General features: G+C 51.5%; 1 protein-coding gene across 2 annotated transcripts in view; it reads left to right on the top strand.

The window, feature by feature from the left end:
- Window positions 1-9,497, top strand: part of LOC307139808 (uncharacterized protein) — a 59,459-nt gene that overhangs the window by 15,974 nt on the left and 33,988 nt on the right. For both annotated transcript variants that reach the window (XM_079838911.1, XM_079838912.1), the window contains 3 exons: window positions 1-59; window positions 369-564; window positions 659-2,486. The exon at window positions 1-59 is cut by the window's left edge and continues 26 nt beyond it. In XM_079838911.1, coding sequence (XP_079695037.1) covers window positions 1-59; window positions 369-564; window positions 659-2,486 — 2,083 coding nt within the window. The remainder of the gene's footprint in view (window positions 60-368; window positions 565-658; window positions 2,487-9,497) is intronic.

Below are 9,497 nucleotides of genomic sequence, written 5' to 3'. Positions count from 1 at the left end.
ACGTTCAGACTCACAGGAAACACGAGAGTTTCAAACACAATCTCCTCGGGATCTTCCAGGTAGGCTAACACATTTTGATACATGTTTATATTTTTAACAAGCAAATAGGTTACTGAACATTACTTGTGAAAACAATAGGATACAAACTTTAAGAACCCATAAAATTATAATACAAATGTAAAAAAAAAAAAAAGAAAAGAAAGAAAATAAAAAAAAGTGTTAAAATAATATTATGTTAATTAACATGTTTGTTTTTTAACTGGTTTCTTTTTAAACAAAATGTATTACTGAATAAATTGTTTCTCCCAAATGTGGATGTGGATCTGGTTAAATTGTTCTGTCTCTTATTTTTCTTGCTTTGTTTGTAGGATCTTGAGAACAAAATTATCACATTTCTGAAGAATAAACTGGGAAAGTTTAAGAAAATATTACAAAAAGAGAACACAGAATCCTTTGTGAAGGACTTTAATGACAATAGATGCAGTATCAAAGCAGCAGCTCTTGATCTCACACTACATTACCTGAGAGAGATGAAGCAAGATGAAGCTGCTGATGCTCTAGAAGGTCTGAGACTCATGACCATCTGTCAGATTGACACTTATAAATGTAGGAGAGAAGATTAAGACTAAAACTATCTGTTTTCTGTTCCTGTGTTTAGATGAGCTGTTCTTCATTCATCAGCTTAAGTGTGGCCTAAAGAAGAAGTATCAATGTGTGTTTGAAGGAATTGCGAAGCAAGGCGACTCCACACTTCTGAATAACATCTACACAGATCTCTATATCACTCAGGGTGGCAGTGAACAGGTCAATACTGAACATGAGGTAAGACAGATTGAAGTTGCTTCCAGGCGTCATGAATCTCAAGAGATACAGGTTGAATGCACACATTTGTTTAAAGCACATGAACAAGACGAGGAGATCCGAACTGTTCTGACAAAAGGAGTCGCTGGCATCGGAAAATCAGTCTCTGTGCAAAAGTTTGTTCTGGACTGGGCTGAAGGAAAAGAGAATCAAGATATCAGCTTCATATTTCCTCTTCCATTCAGAGAGATGAACTTAAAGGAGAAAGAAAAACTAAGTTTGATGGATCTTATGACTCAATTTTACCCCGAGACAAAAGGACTGAACCTTACAAGAAGGAATCAATTCAAAGTCCTGTTCATCCTTGATGGATTGGACGAATGTCGCCTTCCTCTGAAGTTTGACTGTAATGAGACGTGGCGTGATGTATCGTCACCAGCCTCTCTGGATGTTCTCCTGACGAACCTCATGAAGGGAAATCTGCTTCCTTCTGCTCTCATCTGGATTACCACCAGACCAGCAGCGGCCAGTAAGATTCCTCCTGACTGTATCGACCGGCTGACAGAGATACAAGGATTCAGTGACGCACAAAAGCAAGAGTACTTCAAAAAAAGATTCACAGATGAGAATCAGGCCAACACAATCATAGATCATGTTAAAAAATCAAAGAGTCTCTTTATCATGTGCCACATCCCAGTCTTCTGCTGGATTTCAGCCACTGTTCTCCAGAACATTCTGGAGGAGAAGAGAAATAATGATGTGAAAAACACTCAGGCTGATGAGATCTCTAAAACACAGCAGGAATCAAACACTGAAGACACTCCCAAGACTCTGACACAAATGTACACACACTTTCTCCGCTTTCAGATCCAGCAGAGCCGCCGAAAGTATGATGGAGAATATACACCAGATGTTTCCTGGGATAAAGACGCCATCCTTTCACTGGGGAAACTGGCATTTCATCAGCTGGAAAGAAGCAACCTGATCTTCTATGACACAGACCTGGAAGCCTGTGGTATTGAGGTCTATAAGGCATCAGTGTACTCTGGCATGTGTACCCAGATCTTTAAGGAGGAAACAGGGATCACTCTTGGTACCATGTACTGCTTTGTTCACTTGAGCGTTCAGGAGTTTATTGCAGCCATTTATGCACATCTGTGTCTAGACATCAACAAGACAAGTGTGTTTGATCATGAGTCTACAGAAAAGGAAAACACAAATGAAACCATGATTGATTTTCTCAAGACTGCAGTGGACAAGGCGCTCGAGAGTGACAATGGACACCTGGACCTTTTCCTTCGCTTCCTCCTCGGTCTGTCACTCCAGTCCAATCGACGACTCTTACGAGGACTGATAACACAGCAAGACGACAATGACCAGAGCAACAAGGAAATAGTTCAGTACATCAAGCAGAAATTAGAAGATAATCTGCCTGCAGAGAGATCCATCAATCTGTTCTACTGTCTGAATGAACTGAACGACCAAACTCTGGTGAAAGAGATTCAGACCCATCTTAGCAAAGGAAGTCTCTCATCTGACCTTTCACCTGCCCAGTGGTCTGCTTTGGTCTTTGTGTTGTTGACATCAGAGGAAGAGCTGGAGGAGTTTGAGCTTCAGAAATTCAAGAAATCAGACGAGTGTCTCATTAGATTATTGGCAGTCATCAAAACCTCCAGAAGAGCTCTGTAAGTCAATTAATGTTTTGTCATGTTTTGGCGTCATCCAGGCTATAACAGACCATTTAGACCAAGTTCATATATTATCAGTTGTCATTCTATATCTCCAGATAAAACAAAATTTTAAATGCTAAACTTCATAATAGTTTTAGTTCTGTAGTTTTAACTATATTTAAACATAATGTAAACTATCAATCAGACGATAGAAGGCCTGTAGCTGTTTTTCAGCATTTTCAGTAAAGTGTTGATCATATTGATGATCATTTAGAGGTCTTAGACATTTATACAGTATATCACATACGATACAATAGGTTCTCTTACGAGAGGTTCTCTCGTATTGCGTAAGTTTCCTTACGCATCGGGAAAGTATTCTTTCTTCGAGATTTCTGAAAAACCCAAAATTATCCTTAATTTTGTAACATTGTCAACGCAGTGCAGCAGCCTGGCAGACCATAGCAGGCTATTCCAGCGTGCTATTGGCTGCTCTGCTGGCAACTGCAGCAGCCTATCGGTGAGCCCGCGTGACGTGGCGACCAATGAGGGCGCTTCACGCCCACCTGGCATCATTTGCCTACAGGTGGGGCGTGGCCACGTGTATATAAGCGGGGCTCACGGCTGCATATTCGATTTTCTTTTCTTCAGCGAAGCCCTTCACATCGCTAGATCTGGAACCCGCCGCCGTGATCGTGCAGACGAGCAAGCAGAGGACAGCGCCTGAAGAAGCCGGCAGCATCGCGCCACCTTCAGCCATCCGTGCCTGCTCTGCTATCCGGCAGCCCATATCCTTTTACGCTCAAGTGTTGTCGCCGCTGCGTCACACTTTCTCTAAAAGAGCCGAGAGCTTGATACAAAATGTCTCGTTCCAACTGCGGCTCGTGTCACGCGCAGCTCATTTCCGGGGACCGCCATGTGATCTGCGCTCTCTGCCTGGGCCGTGATCACGCCGCCGCCACACTACTCGCCGGCGGATGCCCGGAGTGCGAGGAACTGACGATGTCGACCCTGCGGGCTCGACTCGATCAGTTTGAGCATGACATCCCTCCAGTCCCTGCTAAGCTGCGCAGAAAGAAGTGCCGCTCGCAGCGGACTCCGGAGTTCACGGAGAAGAGCTCGCCGGAACCCTTCCCGCCGGCTTCACTCTCGCCTTCCCCGCCCCCACCCCAGACCGCCATTTCTGTTGCCGCCTCCGGGGATGAGGCGGATGCGGCCGCGGAACGCGCCGACAGCTGCTCCGTCATGGCTTCCGACAGCGAGGACTGGTCTTCCGCGACCTCTTCAGTTTGGGCTTCCGGACGCTCTCGAGCGGGTGAGGACGCGGAACTGTTGCGCCTTGTCACCCGGGCCGTCGAGCAGCTAGGCCTCGAATGGGCCCCGCCCAAGGTGGCAGCGCCGAACCGACTTGACGGATGCTTCCTAAACAGTCGCCGCCGTGCGCCCACCTCCAGGACTGCACCCTTTCTGCCAGAGCTTCACGAGGAGCTTGCGAAGTCCTGGAATGCGCCATTCTCCGCGAGGGTCTCGTCTCAGGCTTCTTCGGCGCTCTCACAAGTTGACGGCGCGGCTGAGAAAGGCTACAATGCTATCCCTCCGGTGGAAGAGGCGGTCGCAGCGCACCTTTGCTGCCCTCCCGTCTAAGGACAACAGAATGACGTCATCGCTGATCGCTCGCGCTTTCGCTGCCTCCGGTCAAGCGGCATCTGCTCTGCACTCTGTGGCCGTGCTGCAAATCCTCCAAGCTAATCTCCTCCGCGACCTGGACGAGAAAAGCAATGACACTGAGTTGGTCACGGATTTACGAAGCGCGACGGATCTCGCCCTCCGCGCTACCAAGACCGCAGCACAGGCCCTCGGACGCTCTATGGCCTCCCTCACGGTAGCTGAGCGCCACCTCTGGCTCACGCTCGCGGATATGCGAGAAACAGAGCGCGCGGCTTTTCTAAACGCCCCGCTCTCCCCCTCTTCGGACCAGCGGTCAAGGGGATCGTCGATCGTTTCTCTGAAGTGCAGAAGACGACTCAGGCCATGAACCTCTTCCTGCCTCGACGCCCCGGCGCTAGCAATAGCTCCGCTGCTCGCCGTCCTCGTGACCAGCCAGCACCGAGCTCCGCGCAGCGCCCAGCGCGGTCCCCTTCGTCTCAGCGAAGACCGAGCGGCCGCCCCAGATCGCGCTCTTCCAGCCGTGGTAAGCCGCCTCCACCGCGGGGCCCCCGGCCTAGGATCGCGCTGAAGTCCGAGCCTCCAAAGTCCTCCTAGCCAGAGGCGAGAAACGACGGTTAAGTCCCGCCGCGGCCGGACCACCGTCAAAACTCTCTTTCCTGTCAGCCCCCACCACTGTGGCTGCTGCAGATGGATTTCACGCAGCCAACGAGCCGGCAAAACTGCCCTCTCGTCTGCCTACAAACGCCGTTTTTACGGCGAACCAGAGAAATCACAAAAGTTGCATTATTTCTGGTTGCACGGCTCACGCCGTATGTGTTTCAAATGCAGTAAATGTGCCCACTTTTCTGTGTTCACCCCTGCACACAAGCACTATAAACCCCGTGTCTCTCACTCACATAAAGCGGCCACCGGCCGCTCGAGCGCTAGAGTTAGGTCACGTGTCCGCTTGTTTGCGTCCACGCCTAACCACCACACGCGCTGTCACACAGCCACTCTTAACCGGTCATGTTCCACGCGAAAGAGTTGTGCCCGCTCAAACGCGCTCACACATTTTCGCGAACATTATGCCTCAGGCGCTACGCGCCGCGCCACACACCATTTGCTCTCCGCCCAGGGTGGCCGGAGCGATGAGTGTAGGGCCACACACAAGCCACTCCCCGCTCAAAGCGGCAGAGACACAGTGTGTAAGGCGGCCAGCCATCGCGAGCGATCGGCTGGCCCACAGCACAGAGAGCGCGCGCACTGCGCCCGCCCCTCCTATACAGGCCGTCAAACCCGCGAAGCGCGACGTTTCGAGCCCGGAGGCCGTTCTATTCCGTGTGGCACACGCGAGAGCGTGGGAAGCCATTCCAGGTGTATCAGAATGGGTGCTGAAAACAGTGAAGCACGGCTACACTCTACAGTTCGCTTGCCGCCCTCTGCGCTTCTGTGCGCGTACGGAGACGAGAGTGAGCGAGGAAGTAGCACATCTACTTCGAGCGGAGATAGCCACGCTGCTGTGTAAAGGGGCTATAGAACCGGTTCCCCATTCTATGAGCGAGTCAGGCTTTTACAGCCGGTATTTTCTCGTGCCAAAAAGGGATGGGTCGCTCAGACCGATTCTGGATCTGAGGTGTCTGAACAAAGCTCTTATGAGAAGATCGTTCAAGATGCTCACGACCAAGCAGATCCTCGCGCATATTCGCCCGAGAGACTGGCTAATCTCCCTAGATTTGAAAGATGCATATTTTCAAATCAAGATAACGCCGCGTCACAGGCCATTCTTACGATTCGCCTTCGACGGCCAGGCTTATCAATACACCGTCCTTCCGTTCGGCCTGTCACTAGCACCCCGTACATTTACGAAGTGCATGGACGCGGCCCTCGCTCCCCTGAGAAATCGAGGGATGCGAATATTGAACTATCTGGACGATTGGCTCATCCTGGCGCAGTCAGAGGCCGAGCTCCTCGCCCACAGGGCAATGCTGCTCAGCCATCTGGACAGCCTGGGGCTCACGGTCAATTGGACCAAGAGCTCATTAGTGCCCACGCAATCAACCTCATTTCTGGGTTTGAATCTGGACACTGTGGCAATGTCAGCCCGCCTGTCACCCCAACGCGCGCGCCAAGTTCGGCGCATGGCTGCGTACTTCCGGCCGGGCAAAATCGCACCTCTCAAGCTCTTTCAGAGGATGCTGGGACGTATGGCCTCAGCTGCAGCTGTGCTCCAGCTGGGCTTAATGCGCATGCGCCCACTGCAATGCTGGTTAAACGCCCGAGTGCCTCATAGAGCCTGGGCGTCCGGAGGCTTCAGGATCAGAGTGACTCAGGGCTGCGTTTCAGCCCTAGAGCCCTGGTTAGTAGCCGACTGGTACCAGCGGGGAGTGACGATGGGAGCCATCTCACACCGCAAAGTCATCTCGACGGACGCCTCCACCTTGGGTTGGGGCGCCGTTTTCGAGGGCAGATCGGCCTCGGGCCTCTGGTCGAGCGGAGAAAAACTCCTACACATAAACTGTTTGGAGATGATAGCGGTAGAGAACGCGCTCAAGCAGTTTCTCCCGCTTATACGAGGACACCACGTGTTGGTCCGGTCGGACAATACCACGGTGGTGTCCTACGTGAACCGGCAGGGCGGTGTCAGGTCCAGGTGTCTGGGCAATCTCACAGAACGCCTGCTCGCTGCGCTCGCTGAGAGCTGCGCACGTACCGGGCCGCCTCAATGTGGGCCCGGACAAGCTGTCCAGGGGCCTCATTCTCCCAGGCGAATGGTCCCTGCACCCTCAGACAGTCCAGCTGGTATGGCGCCTATTCGGCAGAGCGGAGCTCGACCTCTTTGCAACAAAAGAGAACGCCCGCTGCCCGACGTTTCTGTCCAAAAGCGAGGATGCGCTGTCCCAGCCTTGTCCCAGCCTCCCGCTGTATGCTTTCCCGCCGATTTCACTATTGCCCAAGGTCATAGCGAAAATCAGGGAGACGCGCCGCCCGGTGCTCCTTATAGCGCCGCGCTGGGAGAACCAGATTTGGTACCCAGAGCTGGTGAAGCTGTCGCACTCACCCCCCTGGCCAGTTCCGCTGAGAGCAGACATCCTCTCTCAAGCAGGAGGGTCAGTTTGGCATCCCCATCCAGAGCGATGGTCTCTGCATGTATGGGTGACCAACGGATACCCGTTGACCTGCCCGAAGGGGTTATGAACACGATTTCACACTCTAGAGCCCCCTCAAAGAGGCGGTTATATAGTTCTAAGTGGTCGGTGTTCACTGAGTGGTGTGTTTCCAAGGGATTGGATCCACAGCAATGTGGGGTCCAGCGGGTGCTCTCCTTCCTCCAGGAGCTTTTGGAACTGGGCAGGTCCCCTTCCACGCTCAAAGTGTATGTAGCGGCTATAGCAACGTTCGCTCAGACGACGCTAGGTAGCACGCTAGGAAGGAACGAGCTCATCATCCGTTTCCTCAGAGGAGCCAGACGGATGAATCCCCCGCGGCCCCCATCGGTTCCTATATGGGATCTGGCCTTGGTCCTAGAGGCCCTGAAGGCTCATCCTTTCGAACCGCTCGAGACTGTGGAACCAAGGTTCCTTTCGCTAAAAAACGCGTTCCTGATAGCTCTGGCTTCAGTAAAACGCGTGGGGGATCTACACGCGCTCTCAGTGAGCCCGACGTGTATGGAGTTCGGCCCGAATGACTCCAAGGTCATTCTTAGGCCGAGGCATGGTTATGTCCCCAAAGCGATAGGCACTCCCTTCAGGGCGCAGATTGTCTCCCTCTCGGCTCTGCCAGCATCCGACGAGGGGGACGGTGGCAATGTCCTCTGCCCTGTCAGGGCATTGAGGGTTTACGTCACACGCTCCACCGCCTTCAGGCGTTCTGAGCAGCTATTTGTTTCGTTTGGAGGGCGCACTAAAGGTCTCGCCTCCTCGAAACAGACCCTGTCCAGGTGGATAGTGGACGCGATTGCAGCAGCTTACGCTTCCAAACACCTGCAGTGCCCGCTAGGTGTCAGAGCACACTCCACTAGAGGCATGGCCTCTTCGTGGGCTTGGGCCAGAGGGATTTCCATCCACGATATCTGTATGGCGGCAGCCTGGGCCTCCCCGTCTACGTTCGTGAGATTTTACAATCTGGAAGTTCCTGCCTTACAGGCGAAAGTGTTATCAGTTCAATAGGGCTGTTGGTTCTGCCCAGTGATTCTGCGCAGACATAGCTCACATACTGGTAGTAAGTTCGGTACTAGGCTTATGTGAATTTGAAGGAGACCGGCGGTGCCGTTCCCTCATTTACGAGACAAGCTGTTGTGAGTTTGAAGGCGACCGGCGGTGCCGTTCCCTCATTCATGAGACAAGGTGTGGTGAATTTGAAGGAGACCGGCAAGTGCCGTTCCCTCATTCATGGGACAGGGTGTTGTAACCACCTGTTGTAACCACCCGTCAGTTCGAATGAAGTGTCTGTATATGTGGTGGCCCGTTTTCCTTACCGGCCACCCTGCCCGAGCAGTGTTATGGTCCCCGGTTCCCTGGGATACATATGCTGTACGCGAGGCGCGCACGGCGTTGACAATGTGTTCCCGATGCGTAAGGAAACTTACGCAATACGAGAGAACCTCTCGTAAGAGAACGATACTCGGTTACTTAACGTAACCTCGGTTCTCTCTAGAAGAGGGAACGAGTATTGCGTTCCTTGCCGTGCGCCCCGCGGGCTTTTACGCTTCAGAACTACGAAAACCGAATATGCAGCCGTGAGCCCCGCTTATATACACGTGGCCACGCCCCACCTGTAGGCAAATGATGCCAGGTGGGCGCGAAGCGCCCTCATTGGTCGCCACGTCACGCGGGCTCACCGATAGGCTGCTGCAGTTGCCAGCAGAGCAGCCAATAGCACGCTGGAATAGCCTGCTATGGTCTGCCAGGCTGCCGCACTGCGTTGACAATATTACAAAATTAAGGATAATTTTGGGTTTTTCAGAAATCTTGAAGAAAGAATACTTTCCCGATGCGTAAGGAAACTTACGCAATACTCGTTCCCTCTTCTAGAGAGAACCAAGGTTACGTTAAGTAACCGAGTATCGTTTTATAGGGTTGAGTTAGCAGAGGATGAAGCACAACAGTGTTGTTGTCATATAACACATTGGTTTAGTTATTTTAACTAAGTTCCACTATATAGTTCTCTTCGGCTTCTGCTATAAAGCACAAATGATCTTCCATAACTTCAATGCTAGAATCATTAAACCCCCAGAATCTCTACCTCAAGACTAATGTATCATTGTCATCTGAGCTATAAATCTGAACAAAAATATTATTCAAGCATGCTTCATTTTATCTAGCAAATATGTCACTGACAAAAACTAGCATTTCCTTTATATTATTTTTGATTCACTGTAGCTCA

The sequence above is a fragment of the Gobio gobio genome (assembly GCF_949357685.1).
Source record: "Gobio gobio genome assembly, chromosome: 16".
Lineage (NCBI taxonomy): Eukaryota > Metazoa > Chordata > Actinopteri > Cypriniformes > Gobionidae > Gobio > Gobio gobio.
The sequence above is the reverse complement of the archived record's forward strand: the minus strand, read 5'-3'. Positions and strand labels throughout refer to the sequence as shown.